The sequence below is a fragment of the Penicillium digitatum genome, chromosome 2, assembly GCF_016767815.1.
Source record: "Penicillium digitatum chromosome 2, complete sequence".
Taxonomy (NCBI): domain Eukaryota; kingdom Fungi; phylum Ascomycota; class Eurotiomycetes; order Eurotiales; family Aspergillaceae; genus Penicillium; species Penicillium digitatum.
Window position 1 is genome coordinate 1251534 of NC_089385.1, and position 15582 is coordinate 1267115.

The 15582-nt window shown below is 49.1% G+C and overlaps 6 protein-coding genes across 6 annotated transcripts; 3 read left to right on the plus strand and 3 right to left on the minus strand.

The window, feature by feature from the left end:
- Nucleotides 1-141: 141 nt before the first annotated feature.
- On the plus strand, nt 142-1885 carry Pdw03_6513 (WW/Rsp5/WWP; the record flags this gene model as incomplete). The annotated part of the gene is made up of 2 exons (XM_066101372.1): nt 142-211; nt 261-1885. The coding sequence occupies 2 exons, from the start codon at nt 142-144 to the stop codon at nt 1883-1885; spliced, it is 1695 nt and encodes a 564-aa protein (XP_065956455.1).
- A 178-nt stretch (nt 1886-2063) lies between these two features.
- On the minus strand, nt 2064-2813 carry Pdw03_6514 (Ubiquitin-conjugating enzyme family protein; the record flags this gene model as incomplete). Its single annotated transcript, XM_014679928.1, has 1 exon — nt 2064-2813. One exon carries the CDS (start codon nt 2811-2813, stop codon nt 2064-2066), a length of 750 nt encoding a protein of 249 aa, XP_014535414.1.
- Nucleotides 2814-3532: 719 nt separating this feature from the next.
- Nucleotides 3533-6175, plus strand: Pdw03_6515 (Zinc finger, PHD-type; the record flags this gene model as incomplete). Its single annotated transcript, XM_066101373.1, has 3 exons — nt 3533-3539; nt 3657-4321; nt 4382-6175. The coding sequence occupies 3 exons, from the start codon at nt 3533-3535 to the stop codon at nt 6173-6175; spliced, it is 2466 nt and encodes an 821-aa protein (XP_065956456.1).
- A 640-nt stretch (nt 6176-6815) lies between these two features.
- Pdw03_6516 (U1 snRNP splicing complex subunit (Luc7), putative) lies at nt 6816-7843 on the minus strand (the record flags this gene model as incomplete). The annotated part of the gene is made up of 3 exons (XM_014679926.1): nt 6816-7301; nt 7377-7708; nt 7801-7843. The coding sequence occupies 3 exons, from the start codon at nt 7841-7843 to the stop codon at nt 6816-6818; spliced, it is 861 nt and encodes a 286-aa protein (XP_014535412.1).
- Nucleotides 7844-8191: 348 nt separating this feature from the next.
- On the plus strand, nt 8192-10097 carry Pdw03_6517 (GPI transamidase component Gpi16, putative; the record flags this gene model as incomplete). The annotated part of the gene is made up of 3 exons (XM_014679925.1): nt 8192-8562; nt 8618-9012; nt 9067-10097. 3 exons carry the CDS (start codon nt 8192-8194, stop codon nt 10095-10097), a joined length of 1797 nt encoding a protein of 598 aa, XP_014535411.1.
- Nucleotides 10098-11070: 973 nt separating this feature from the next.
- Pdw03_6518 (Major facilitator superfamily domain, general substrate transporter) lies at nt 11071-11832 on the minus strand (the record flags this gene model as incomplete). The annotated part of the gene is made up of 4 exons (XM_014679924.2): nt 11071-11304; nt 11373-11600; nt 11668-11746; nt 11801-11832. The coding sequence occupies 4 exons, from the start codon at nt 11830-11832 to the stop codon at nt 11071-11073; spliced, it is 573 nt and encodes a 190-aa protein (XP_014535410.2).
- Between the last annotated feature and the right edge of the window lie 3750 nt (nt 11833-15582).

Sequence of the window (15582 nt, forward strand, 5' to 3'; positions counted from 1 at the left end):
CCTCTGTCATCCGCCAAGCTCGGACCACTTCACCACACCAAAGCTTCGTTGCGACGATTTCACCACTTTGACCTGCAAAGGACGGACTATAAAGCCGCTTTACCCATTACTTCGCATCTCATTTGATTCATCTCGATTGTCATGCTCAGATCAACGTACACTGCTCCTCCCCCTTTGCCTTCGGGGTGGACACAACATCGAGCCCCCACAGGTTGGTCTTGCGCTCAGAAAAGTTTTGGCTATTCTAATTTTTAATCCAGGTCATTTGTACTATTATAATTCCTCAACAAAACAATCGACATACACCCGCCCCCTAGAAACGGCTCCTCGGCCCATTCAGACCGCCCCCGATGCCCCAGAAGCAATATACAATCCCGAGGCGCTACCTCCATTTTCCTCGACACCCTATGGACCGGCAGGGTTTGGCTCTGGGCCAGCGCAATTTGGCACCCCACAAAGCTCCCGTGGCCGCGGAGGATTCCGCGGTGGAAGAGGTTATCATGATCGTGGACGGAGAGAACCCGAAGATCGACCAAAAGCGAAGCATCCTCTTCCTGACTGCGCCCCGTGGCTGCTAGTAAGGACTAAGCTTGGGAGGAGATTCGTGCATAATCCAGAAACAAATGAAAGTTACTGGAAATTTCCAGAGCACGTTTTGAAGGGCGTGGTTGAGTTTGATCGCCTGGAGCGTGAGAAGAAGGAAAGAAAGGAACAGGGGGAGCCCGAAGTGCCAGCCAAAAAGCAATCCCCTATACCACAGATTGACCGTATAGAGTCCCAGCCGACACCACAAGAAGCGGAACGCGCAGACTATGACTCCGACTATGAAGAGGTCGAGGTCACAGACAGCGAGGGAGAAGAGGGCCAACCTTCAAAGCGTGCACGAGCTGATAGTGAAGGTGCCAAGGATCAGCCACTAGAGTTCAACGAAGAAGACATGGCATACCAACTAGCAGCCATGGGTGAAGAGTACGGACTGGATCCTGGAGAATATGGCGAAATCGGGGAAGAAGATTGGGAAGAGGGTGCAGAGGGTTTGCCGCTGACAAAAGCTGATGCCGACGCCCTATTCCGCGACTTGCTGGATGACTTCCAAATCAACCCATTTACGACATGGGAAAATGTCATCGAAGAAGGCCGCATCATTGAAGATACCCGGTACACCGCACCCTCGAACATGAAGACACGACGAGAGATCTTTTCCAATTGGTCCCGGGATCGAATTCAATGTGCAAGAGAGCAGAAAGCGAAGCAAGAGAAAACAGACCCGCGCATTAGTTATCTGGCATTTTTGCAAGAACATGCCACTCCGAAGCTTTATTGGCCGGAGTTTAAGCGCAAGTACAGGAAAGAGCCTGAAATGAAGGGCTCTCAGCTTGCAGACAAAGAGCGCGAGAAGTTCTACCGGGATCATATCTCGAGTCTCAAGCAACCCGAGAGCACCCGCAAGTCCGACCTGTCAGCTCTGCTTAAATCAGTTCCTTTGGACTTGTTACATCGATCGTCGAACTTGGAAGCTCTGCCCACCATAATTATTACCGATATTCGTTACATCGGACTCACGCCTGAGGTTCGAAACCCGTTGATTGAGGCATACATATCTACTTTGCCTCCGGCGCCGGAGGTACAGTTGACGGCAGAAGAGCTGGAAGAAGTTGACCGAAAACGAGTTGAACGGGAGAAACGCGAGAAGGCCCTTGCAGATCGGGAGAAACGAGTGGAGGGCGAGAAGCGGAAACAGCGAGGAGACCTTCTCCGTGGCAAGCATCTACTCCGAGAAGGCGAGGCCGAGATTGAACAAGCAATGCGCATCAACAAGGACGGAATAATGAGCTACATGGATATTGATCAGACGGCAGATGAGGCACAGAAGCTGAGTCAATAATATTAGTTACTGAACATTACATGTCACTTTGGTCGAAATAAGGACAGCCGAGTTCCTATTGTACATCAAGAGGCACTTTTCTTACACCAATGCCATTCGGTTCCTGAGGGTATCACTGTAGATGAGAGGGAAACCTCTCCCTTCACGTAGACGATTCGTCATTTTACCACCGATTCAATCATTTGAATCTCCAGTCATCCCAATCCTCGTCGTCATCGTCTTCACTCTCGCTCTCAACCTGCTCCGTTGCGCCAGATCCCATCAGTTCATCCTGTGTCTGATCTTCGGCACGGGCTTTCCGCAGCTCCTCGCGTTTTTGTTTGAGCCTTCGGACACGCTCCTCCAACTGATCCATCTCATCAAACTCTTCCTCTAGAAGCCGTGCGGCATCCTCTCGCTCTCCTTCCATCTCTGCCTCACGATTGCGAACTGTCGATGCCTTCGCTCTCTCTTGCTGCGCAGCGATTTCTGCGGCTGTTACTGGGGCCGCGGATATAGTAGCCTCAGCTGTAACAGCGGCCGGTGCATGTGGCTCATCAGACTGCTCGGCAACCTCGCGTTCGAATGCTGCCCAAGCCTCTTCGTCAATAGGCGTGGGTGGATTTTGGGGTGGCTGCGTAGTTGGCTCTTCTGCGAGATCTGCAGATGGCTCGAGAATCCCTCGTTCGTTGTCGAGTGGAGGTTCTGGGCCGACAAAATCATCCTGGACTTGCTCCGGGCCTTCATCCTCTGTGGTTTGCTCCGTGCTTGTTGCGCCAGGGGTAGACTGAAATGTGTCTAGTTCTGCCGCACGAATCTTCTTTCGCATCGCCCCATCTCCACTATCAACCTTGCGCTTTTTAGTAATCCGATTTCCTGTCGTATTTGGTTGAGATGTGCCCTTGCGGGAAGCTAGTTCACTGCGGAGTAGCGATCGGACGTCGGCCATATTCGCTTGAGTGTGAGTAGTTTTCAGGATGGGAGATTTTTAAAGTGAAATGAATTCAGAATCAAACTGGTGGGAATAAAAGAGTCTGTGATGAAGAGTGGGGAACCTGGAGAAGCTCAATCTTAAGATTCACCGAAGGGCATTTCGCCGCGAACCTGTGGCTGGTGACAAATGACACGTGATGATGCCCCGGTGAATGACAAAGACGGGAGCCAAGCCACTTACTCATCTGTCTTCTCCTCACAACGCATCGCATCTTTTTTTCTTTTACCAATTCTTCTTTTGGCGTTGTTGCTTTCGTCACTTGATCTTGGAGCAAATACTGTTCCAATTTCAGTCCAAATCATCTAGTGTCAATTTTGACTGGAAGGTGCGTGATTTGCGCTCAAGTCACTTCACGCGACCCCGCTTAGCGCCAAGTGTCGATTTGACGCGCACCAAGGGATTGCACAGTCCACCATATCACTTGCTTGAGCGCGTGTCTTCACCACCGCGCGTCACTCCAAGAAACACTCCGCAGAGACTAGATCGATTCTTCTATTCGATCAAGCAAATCCGTGGGCTAGACAGTGACGCTGTTGTGCCGTCTTCTTGTGTATTACATTAGCGCCTTGAGCCCGTAGAGACTTTTGTCAGCCTGGGTAACACCTGAATTTCGAGCAAGTCAAGAGACCTATTATCCTGCCACGCGCTGTAGTACGCGCCGAATCACCATTATCATGGCCGGTAAGCTTTCGTACACCATCACAACACACATTGCTATCCAATCACCTGAGAGTGGAAGGGCAACCCCAAGTCCGGGTTGTGGACCACCTGCCACAACACAGCTAACAGCGAGATTAGACGAACCCCGCCGCTCCGGCCGAGCCACCAAAGGTCAACACAAGAACCTCGAATTGCCAGATGATCCTGCGAAGAAAGGCAAAAGCAAAAGCCCAAAAGAAAAGAGCGCGAAGCTGTCCGCCGAACTTACACCCGGTCCTAGCGAAGCGGAGAGAGAAGAAGAAGAGATCATCCGATGCATCTGCGGTGAATATGAAGAGGAAGAGGATGTGGAGCGCGATATGATCTGCTGTGACCAATGCTCAGCATGGCAACACAATGACTGCATGGGCCTCACATTCATGAAAGGTCAAGAGCCAGATCAATACTATTGCGAGCAATGTCGACCAGAAAATCACACAACCCTCTTGGCAAAGATCAATGCGGGCGAGAAGCCCTGGGAAGATGTTGCTGAGAATCGACGCAAAGAGGCCGAGGAGAAAAAATCGAAGCGGAAAAAGGGCAAGAAAGGAGGCCGCAAAGGAAGACCCAGTGAGAGCCGGACAGATGCTAGCACACCAGCTCGCACTGCACCATCCACTACACCAGGTCCCAGTGGTTCTCCTGCACCCGCTGTTTTGGCGGTGTCCGTCTCGGCTGAGCCAGAGAAGAATGGCTATGCTTTTGATTCTCGGAGATCGAGCACTAACAAGCGCAAACTCGAAGAGGCAGTGGAGGCAGAAAATGTAAATACTTCCATTTCACTCCTTCATCACATCCACGATGCTCACTCGTTTATCTATCAGGGACCACTGGTCAAACAACAACGGGTATCCCCACAGTCTACCCCTGCAGCTATCCCAGAGGCAACTGCACCTCAAATCAAGACAGACACTAGCCTCGAGGCACCTGCCATTGGAGCCCTGGAGGAGCTGATGCCTGCTCGCAAGAGTGTGGCCACACACCTCATCAAGTTGTTTGTAGACCAGATTACTGCAGCCCTGAAAGCAGGCTCCTTCACCTTGCGTGTGAATCAGTCAGTGGAGGACTTGGCACAACAACTCGCTCTATCTATTGAGGATGCCATGTATGAGAGTATCTGCGGACGGTCAGGCGAGCCGAATGAATCATATAAGGCGCAATTACGGTCGATCATGTTCAATGTAAAGAAGAATGCTTCTCTGCGAGATCGTCTGATCATAGGTAGTCTCTCCCCTAAGTTGTTGTCTCAGATGACAACGGCGGAGATGGCCAGCGAAGAACTACAGCAAAAAGACGCCGAAATCAAGCGAGAAGCAGACAGGCATCACATCATTGTCCAGGAAGAAGGTCCTCGGATTCGACGCACCCATAAAGGTGAAGAATTGATCGAGGATGAGCACCATAGCGCGAACGAGTCTGTCTTCTCCCGTGGACCTCGTCGCATCGTGGCCGAGGATGGCAGTCCAACCAACAAAGGCCCAACTAGCCCGATGGGATTACAGCAAGCGAAGACAGAGACAGATGAATATGTTCGGGGTCTATCACCTGAGGGTGCTCACCATGACCATGTCTTCCCGGAAGTGGCTCCCGCCATCTACGAGCCATTGCCTAGTGGCAGAGTCCAAGCAGATGCTGAGATCGATCAGCTTTTGCGCGACGATGAACCTTATTCACCCCCTTATTCGCCCAAAGACTTTGACGACGACGGTGCCATCTGGCGCGGCAAGGTAACGATGCCTCCAATTGGCGAGTTCTCCTCTTCCGCGAAGCATGTGGGAGGCGCGGACTTGAGTGGGCGAATCCCATGGAGTCAACTGGCGCCCTCCACATTGGTTGTCGATGGCCGTATTGATATTCGACGGGCAACTGATTATCTATGCGGCCTTCAGTTCAGCAAGTCTACCGATGTGTCTGTGATAGCAATCAGCAGTCCTGATCAGCCTACGGATCGAGCAGGTTTCGACAAGATGTTTGAGTACTTCCATAGTCGTGGGCGTTATGGTGTCATTGGAAAGCACCCGCTGCCCGCCGTCAAAGACACCTACATTGTCCCAATGGAGATCGGCACCACGACAATGCCCGAGTTCATTGAGCTGCTAGACAACATCACACTGGAGGCACCCATTACTCAACGCATGCTTCTTACCGTTTTTGTCGTCAAGACTGGCGAGTCCAACCCTTCATCTGTCCAACCGCCATCCCACCAGGCCAGCCAGGAGCCACCACTCTCTACAAGCCCCACAGTCGCAGCAGCGACTCCCCATCAGCCCCAGTTCAGCGCTGGAATTGCGCCAACTCCCCCCTCCCATTTCGGTGGATTCAACCTGAATCCCGCAGTGTACGGCCAGCAGGCCCCTGTGCAACAAGCCCATGCCACCCCTCAACACCAGCTTGGTCTGACCGGCCTCCCCGCCGCAGTACAAGTCCTTGGCCCACAAGTTGATGCTCCTGCCATTCAGCAGCTTCTGAAGACTGCACCCAACGTGGACATGGCGCAGTTGGGTGTCGTTCGCGACATTCTGGCCCGCCAACCAGCTGCCGCTACTCATTATGATACTTTAATGCAAGCTCTATTTGAGACCCAAGCAAACGGCCACGTGCCCCAGCAGGGTGTGTAATGCAGCTATGCCCGTGATAGCCATTCTTTTTCCTGTACAGTTTATCCATTTTTGTCTTTCCTTTTACAAGGCTGCGCAATGCTAGTCTGGTGTTCGGGACTGAAGTCTCCGGGGCTGGGAAAAGGGGTTGTTTTAGGAAAGTGGAATACCCACCGCCAAATGTTTTCAATTTTATGCCTCCTGGTTTTCCATTTACAAAAATGAGACCGCTTCTGCTAGTGTTAGCTTGTATCTCCTAGGGCTTGTTTGGCCCTATTCTTTGTTGTAGCCAGATTGCAAACATGCTCTGTTCATGTCTTGCATTCTTTGTCGATGAATTTCATTTTTGTCGGTAGCTCTATGTATTCTTTATCTATTGTAGCACTACCTACGGAGTAGTAGAAGTGGAATCTCCCGATTCCATCAGATAAGGAGAGGGAAAAAAAATTTCAATAATGTACACACGGTTCAAGTACAGTTTCGTTGTTGTGAGATGTTGACAAGGACACGAATAAAAAATGAAATGGATATTGAGCACTTATCCTATGACCTTCCTAGCCGTCGTCTGAGAATCATACCACGAGATAATAAGTAAAAACGCCTGCGCTATGCAACGGGCCTAGAGCCCAAGTCTTCAAGAAAGAAGACAAGTCAACGAAGATCACCATCTTCCACCACCTCCGCGGCGCCGATATCCGCCACCACCACCACCGCCGCCGCCATACCGAGGACCGCGACCAGCACCGGGGCGACCACCAGAGGTGTAAGGATTATCATCTTCTTCATGATGACGAACTGGAGGAGCCCGGCCCTTTAGCTCAATGCTTAGCTTCTTGCAGTTCTTGCGCATGTCTGAGTATCCCATGTGCATCTTTCCGAAAAAGTGATCTGCCAGCCGGCGGTCGTTGTCAAGGCGAGACAAGTAAGCACCGCAAACATCGCAGACCTGCAACTTCTGGTGACCGGATGGGCCAGAAGTATCTTGAAGGTTCTTGAGATCGCGCTCGAGACTTTCCTTCTGGTGCTTGGAGGTGCGAACTTTGTGCATTTCACTGAGGGCGAGTGCCACAGAGCCTGTTTCGCCGAGAATCGAGACTTCTTGGAGACCGGAGTTGATGGTGTTGGAAAGATCGGCAATTTGTTTGAGCTATTCAACAAGTCAGCGGGGCCCTTCGGAGGCCCTCCCCTTGGGGACCGAAGATAGAAGTAATGCTAGACATACCAAGTCATTTGTCTGCCGAATCTCATCCGGCGTCTTTTCCAGTCGGCGCTGCGCAGTGTCGATTCGGCGGTCACAGTCGTCAATGTACTTCTGCATGTCGCGCAAGTAATCAAATTCAAACCCCCATTTTGCCTTCTCCGAGGAAGTTGCGGTGTCATATTCTGTCTTCAAGCCTTCGCTATGAACCTTCGGGCAAGGTCCGAGGTCTTGCTTGGTGTTGGTAAACAAGTCGTGTGGGCAAGTGCCAACAATGTAGGAACGGCAAACTTTGTTGTCTGTGATTGAGAGCTGGGAATTGCGACCCTGTGCGCCAGTTCCAATGAGCTGATCAGCTATCGACAGAAGTAATGTTAGCTCAAATTGGAGACTTGTCGGGGTAGGCTAGAGCTTGGAGATTTTGCGAGTTATCAAAGGAGCAACATACCTCCCATGAGCTGCTCAAGCAGCTTTCTCTGTTCTGCCGCCATGCTAAAGGTGTATCCAATAAGCTGGTAAAGAAAAAGAAAGACGAAATTGTGTCAACGAGCTGATCGGCGGCAAACGACGAAGTCTTGCGTTTTTGATGCTTTTGGCGCCAAGGAAGGCGGTGAGGCTCCGCAGCCAACAGGCCAAGACCAGATGGCCGTCTCGGGGGTCTTGGAGTTTGGCTTTGATCTTTCTTTCGATGCGGAGCTTTTCTATTGACTTGGTGATTACTTAAGTCTGATTTTCTAGGCCACAGGGTCAACACATGTCCATCATTTCGCCGACACCCCCTACTAATTGACCAGTGACAACCGCATGGACGAAGACCAAGCTCCGGCAAGCATGAAGTCATGACGGTCCTTTCACTATTCTCGCTTCCTTTCGTTGCGCTTATTCTCTCATTATGGAGCTCATCTGCCTTTGCATTGTCGGACTATCATGAGCATCTCCTCCTACAACCTCTCCCGCAATCCTCCTTACTAGCTTCGTTTAACTTCCGAAGCAATACATCACAACAGTCATTCGACCAACAACATTTTAGATATTTGCCTCGCGCCCTTGGTCAAATCCTTCAACACGCTCATACAAAAGAATTGCACCTCCGATTCACCACGGGAAGATGGGATGCTGAAAGCTGGGGCTCACGGCCATGGAACGGCAGTAAAGAAGGAGGCACTGGCGTCGAGCTTTGGGCGTGGATTGATGCGCCAGGTGACGAAGAGTATGCTCCTCACTCGAAATATATCGCGAGAGGCACAACATGCTGAATTACCTAGGGCTTTTGCCAAATGGATCACCCTGACGCAGTCACTCTCTGGCTTGTTCTGCGCATCCCTGAACTTCGTGGACTCTACCCGGACCACTCGACCTGTGGTTTCTTTTGAACCAGCTGGGGACCACTCAGCCGCCGATCAACTGCACCTTTTGCATGGCACGCTTCCTGGAGAGGTAGTTTGCACAGAGAATTTGACTCCTTTCTTGAAGCTGCTTCCTTGCAAAGGCAAGGCTGGAATCTCCTCATTATTTGACGGGCACAAACTGTTCGATGCCGCATGGCAAAGCATGTCAGTTGATATCCAACCGGTCTGTTCTGCAGACGGAGAATGTGTAGTTCAGATCGAGCAAACCGTAGATATGGTGTTGGATATTGACCGGTCCAAGCGCTCTCGTTGTGCGTATCATTTACCCGTGCACTCTGGGCTCAAGATTGCTAATTTAGATCTAGCGAACCCAATTCCCCGGCCTGTACCTAATGACCAGCTGGTTTGTGACACTTCCAAGCCTTACAATTCAGATGATACCTGTTACCCGCTGGAGAACGCGAACAACAAGGCGTGGAGTCTTGCAGAAGTCTTTGGGCGAAGTCTAAATGGCGTTTGTCCTCTTGCAAATTACGATGGGTCTAGCGATCAAAGTGTCTGCCTTCGGGTGCCCCATGAACGGGGTGTCCTCATCTCTAAAGGGGCTAATGAAATCAAGAAAGAGGATGGCTTTACGCGCTGTTTCCAATTGGCGCCGTTGGTTCCCTTTGATCTATCGATTCCACAGCAGTCAGTGAACACTGAAGCTCCGTTGGATGAGCCTGTTTTGCATGCAGAGCGAACTATCGTTGGCCACGGTCAAGAGCGCGGTGGAATGCGCATCATATTTGGTAATCCATCAAACACCAGCGCAGTTGACTTTATCTATTTTGAGTCTCTTCCGTGGTTCTTGCGACCCTACATACACACCTTGCACGCCACAATCACAGGGCATGACGGAGTTCTGCGCGAAGTCCCAGCCTCTGAAATCATCAAAGAGACATACTACCGACCGGCCATTGATCGCGAGCGTGGCACCCAATTAGAACTAGTGCTGTCTCTCCCGGCCGCATCAACCGTCACGTTGACCTACGACTTTGAGAAAGCCATTCTTCGGTACACCGAGTACCCACCAGATGCTAATCGAGGGTTCAACGTTGCACCTGCAGTAATTCGGGTCTTGGATAAGGCCCACAACACGCCGATTTACATCCGTTCCACGAGTCTGCTCCTTCAACTCCCCACCCCGGATTTCAGCATGCCATACAATGTGATCATTCTCACTAGCACCGTCATTGCCCTTGCATTTGGAACTATCTTCAACATCCTGGTTCGACGAGTTGTCTCTCTAGATGAGGCCATCGCTCTTAGGACGCAGACTTTGAAAGGGCGGATCCTGGGGAAAGTGGTGGCTATTCGTGATCGACTACGTGGAAAGGAAACTAAAGTCGAGTAGTTTCCGTTCAAATACCATAATCCCAATTGCAACCCAATTTCAATTCCCCTTCCAAAAAGATGGAATTAATCCATCGAAGGCCAAGACATACAAAGTAAAACATGAGCTTTCAGCATCTCGGACTCGAGTTCTTGCCTCAATTTAAGGGTTGAAACTCTCTCGCATCCGTTTTCCTCCCTCCTGGCAGAAGTATTGATGGCTGTGATGGTTAAATTGCACTGAGTCAGTCCGCGACCATGCAGAATGGATCTTTATCTTTGTTAGAAATGGAAAGCAGCATGTTGATCACGACTCATCAGCAAAGGGTTCATATCGCCACCAAGCACAACTGACGTTGGCCTGCGATCTTCTGGCGCATGATCGGCAATGCAGCAGCGATCTGCATTATTCTAAGCATCGGTTCGCTAGGTCCGCATTTTCTTTGGCTGTACGTATCTCTCGCTGTTTTACCGTTCCTTCGGAAATAGTGCCTCTCTTGATCTACTTGACCCAAGACTCGTGAAAGGAGTTCTAGTAGACGGAAACGGGCAAAATGTTCCGCAGGTTGCTGATCCAAGTACACACACGGAAGTATCGAAGTCTGTGCCATTTAAAAGCCTATCCAAATTATCATTCTCGCGGCTTTTTCTGATATCCTACGTTCAACAATGTGTATGGAATTCGATTCTTTTTGATTTGTGCATCTAGGTCCCTCTCTTTATTCGGACGTAGATGTCCTGGGGGCTCAATCCCGGGGTTTCAACGATATCCTGCAACATCGGACTTGGGCGTAATGGGGAGCCAAACCCCAGGCAAAACTAACCTCCTCTGTGCATCTGTTGTAGGTCTCCAGATTCCTATTTCAACTTGTGCACTGTTTGAGACGCACTCAGCAAGGACCTCTATAACTTCATCTCACACGGGATAAGATTATGCTCTGCGACAGATCAAATTCGGTTATCTCTCATGATGTTGAAAGTTGTCAAGGGAGAACTCATATGCCAAAAAAGGTCTTAAATGTACTCCATCCAGGATAAGTATCTGGGTCACCGGCCTTCCGGGTCATAAAACTATGATCTTCAGTCGCGCAAGTTGGCTCTCCCTCAGCGTTCATGGGTTGAACGTTAGAATCAACCAAGTTCTCACGCTGAATGAACTTGTTTTGCCCACGCGTCTTCTGATCTTGCAAAGCAAGAAAGTCCCCCATCGTTGATCGGGGATTAATAGCCTATGGGGTGAGATGCCAGACTCGTCAACGTATGCTGGGAGACGCTGGACTGGGCCCCAATCACGTACCACTTTGTGACCTAACCCTTCTTCTTTGCCACCAAGCCATAGCCTGTCGCCCCATCCTTCGCCGCCACCGACACTGTTGTCAGGGATGGGTTGGGAACTGGTGTCTTCGGCCACCGCAGTTGTTTGACGGTTAATGCCACTGTTGCTCATCTTTATGATATCGCGCTTAGTTTGGTTCGAGTGTGCGGTTATTGACCGAACAGTGGATTTGGAGAGCGAGAAGATATCCTGAAGCGATGTAGTGTTGAAGTAGAGGGTATAAGCCAGTGTTCTACCACGAAGTCTAAAAACTTACAATGTGTGTTTTGAGGAAATCCCGTTCGGAGGTGGTTGCAATCTTCTGCAAGAATTTGTACCGATAGTGGCTATTGGAGCTGAAACCGAACTCGCGCAGTTGGATTTATACTGATAAGCTCCGTGGCTTTGACCTAATCCTTGCCACGACCCTGGGTGAAGTCATGATGAGTATACAACGCTGCTTTTCATTGGCCCTCCATTGGTTAGTCCAGTACAACGACCCGTATAGCTAGAGACTGCTTTTGAATCCCTCAAAGATAGTAAAAAGGAAGATAGAGAATTTCATCGATCCTGGAGAAAAAAGGTCGGAAAGAGGCTCTCCGGTCCACTTTTCAAGTGTTGGAACTAGATGCGAATACCAGGGCCGCCCGCTCAGGGAGGTGCATCGTGTGTGCCTTGTCAAGCTCTCTGGGTAGGTCTCTCATTTCCGGTGTACTTGGCCATACCTCTTTCGCTCTTTCACTTCCGCGCTTTTAGGCCTAGGTAGTTTCATCCCTGTCTCACTTCTCAGGTAGATAGGTAGGTAGATTTAATTAACGTCCGGCAGGGAGCAAGCTTTCGCTTGCTCCCGCGACCTCCCATGGGGTATTGGGACGTGCAATGCTATGGTTTCTATTATACAAAGATCCTTCTCCGCAGATTGCAGTTCATGCATTCACAAATGCGAGGGTTGAGTAGCCAGTTGGTAACGGCTGTCTCCGACGTGTGAGCCGGCCATCATGGGGGTGAGGGGTCCCGGGGGGTCCAGGTGTGTGATTGGCGGGTGCCAAGTCTCACTTCTCAGGCCCACTCGAAAAACACATATCTTTGCGCGAACCTGATTTTTGAAATTGCACCACAACGCCTTGGGCTACAGCCTCCATTTTAACTGCAAGTTAATTGTAACTTCTGGCTGCATCTCGTGATACCAATCACATATTGGTCCGAGCATGGTGCTGCCGGGGAGCGCGTGGCCGCCCCTTTCAGGGGGCCGCGAAAACTCTACACAAAATACCAACGAGCGTATATTAGATGCAAACTACGACGTGCGCCAGCTACTGAATCATATCAGCGGTAATAACTCCATTAAAGTCCCGAGCTAGGTTTTGGACTACCTAAAAGGCATTCAGGTGTCACGGTGCGAACCGTGATGCTTAGTAAGAGGAAGATCACGGCACGTGATCTCCGACCTGTTTATCTGAACTTCAGTTCTAGATCCTGTTGTAGCTCTGGGAGCTACGTCTTGTATAATAGCCTGCCCCTGCCTGTACCTGTCAATTGGAATCTGATCTTTTATGACCTGTTTCTACTAGTCATCTCCTATCATACCGTCCTGCCAGCCCGCACCCTGACACCTTCTATAAATGCTTTACCTAGGCGAGCCGGTGATATCTTATAATTTTAGCCTCTTTTATAGTGCGTAGGCTAAGTGAGATTAGACTTCCGCACGACCCAGTTTGGGTCGAAGGTCTCGACCCAGAACCCAACCCAGACCCAGTGACTGGGGCCCCAGAAAACCCAGTATAGCCCCAGTTCGACCCAGTTTCTGCATAAATTATGGCATAAATATTTAAATAACATACTGTCATTTTCCCCTGTTATGGTTTCTACATCGAAATGCTACACTCTCTACCAACAAGGCAAAGGAAATTTTAAGAAATAACCTCGTTCTCCAAAGTAATATATCTGGTTCAAGATTAATTACTTCTTCAAATGCTTTATTTCATATGGAAAGGTGGTATGTGTTGGCTGCTGGTTTTCTCAGGCGTAGGATTGCATTCCATTTAAAATACAAAGTATACCCCAAGTTGCAGATATATATATTCAACACACATCAACATGATATATATTTTCATCTACAGAGTAAAATAATTTTTGAATTCATTTATTTCTCTTCTTCTGTTTAATTCTAGAGCTTATATAACTATGGATAGATATCTAGTAAACTTTTATATTCAAAACTACTTACTACCTCTTAATCTACTTGGTATATGCGACTTGAAGGGAGGGTAGGAAGAAATATTTTGAGAAGGATTAATGGAACTGGGGTGGGAATTGGGGTTTGACTGGGGTTTTACTGGGTTTACTGGGTTCTTACTGGGTTAAATGGGTTCTTACTGGGTCTTGACTGGGTCTTGACTGGGTTATCTCAGGGGTATTTCTTTAGACCCATATAATTTTAGTATAATAGACCAATCAACAAGAGTAGGATGATTTACTATATTTGATATATCAATATTCCTAGACACTTCTACAACTTTAGTGCATTTCTACCTTTGTACGTTAAAGAATTTCTCCCCTTACATCCATTTGTATATATTATATGTCATTCTCATGTTATGTCTCAAAGCCAACTTTCCGACTTTGCATCGTCGCTCTATGGTGGTGATCTTGACGATCTCTCATATATTTCAACTGGACAAGTCACACCATCCGCAAGTCAACACACAATCGACTCAAACTTCCGAAGACCAGATGATCCCCTCCCAATCCCCCCTTTATTGAAACGCGTTGGACCCGACCGTAGGAAAGGGTTTATTCTATACGATACAATGTCACATAACGATTTTGTGGACTGGTGGTTAGAGACTGACTACGGGAGGAAAAGCAAGCTTAAATGGGATTCGAACCGCCATACAGAGATCTGGAATAGCTACCATCAGGTAGCTCAGGGTATTGATGGCGCACCAAAGGTTATGTGCAAGCGCTGTGGGAAGATCCTAGAGCATCCTTATACACTAAGCCCGAACAGCACAGGCAAAGCGCAGTATCATGGCACATCAACCATCCAGAAACATCGGAAAACGGCTGGTTGTTTACGGTCGGAAAAGGGGAAGAAAGCGGAGATTACAAACTTCCTACAACGAGAGGTATATTTTCTATCATAAAATCAAGTAACTATACTAATTTATTATTATTCTAGGGAGAAGTTTCAGCAAGCATACCCTTCTTACAAGAAGATTGGGAGGAGGATCTCCTCCAATTTCTTACTCTCAACCGGCTCCCATTCCATCTGATCGAGCATCCATCATTCAAACGCATCATCAATAAAGCTCGTTCCGCCCCATCCCCTCCAGTGATCCCATCTGCCGATACCATCCGTCGCCGATTGGGCAGTCTAGTCAAAGACCGGCAGCAGCGTATCCTTCGTACGCTGCCTTCTGGCTCAAAGATATCCATTGCGCTTGACTGCTGGACATCTCCATTCTCGCAGGCATTTATGGCTATTACTGGCTATTTCATTGACAGTGATTGGGTATATCGTGAGGTACTACTTGGGTTTAAGCCGCTTCATGGTACACATACCGGCTCTTACCTGAGTAGTGTTCTTATAGAAACCCTAGTGGAGCACAACATTGAAGATAAAGTATTCGGGTTGACAACAGATAATGCATCAAACAACAAGACATTAGCTACTGCTCTCCAACAGGCTTTGTCAGATGATACTATTATCACCCGAATACCATGTCTTGCCCACGTTATCCAGCTCAGCCTCAATCAGCTTCTTGCTCGGATCAAGGCAGTTCCATTAAATGAATCAGCCGAGACAAGGTGGACAGAGAAGCAGTCAAGGCTAGCCCAAGAAAATGCGAAGCAAAGTCAGATCTCCTCCACACTGAACAAAGTCCGTTATCTTGCGATTTACGTCAATGCAAGTCCCCAGCGCAGAGAGACCTTTTACAATCTTCAGACAACTAATATCAAGATCGTTCCAATCCAAGATGTAAAGACACGATGGAATTCTACGTTCCTCATGCTTCGCCGGGCAAAGAGGCTACGTGCTATCTTCTCTTTATTCTGTACAGAGTATGATTGTGAGGAGATGCTACTCAGCGAGCAAGAGTGGCGTCAGATCGACTATCTTCTTTGTATCACCGAGCCCTTCTTTGATTATACAACACAGCTATCAAAGACTCGAGATGTCACTGCCCAC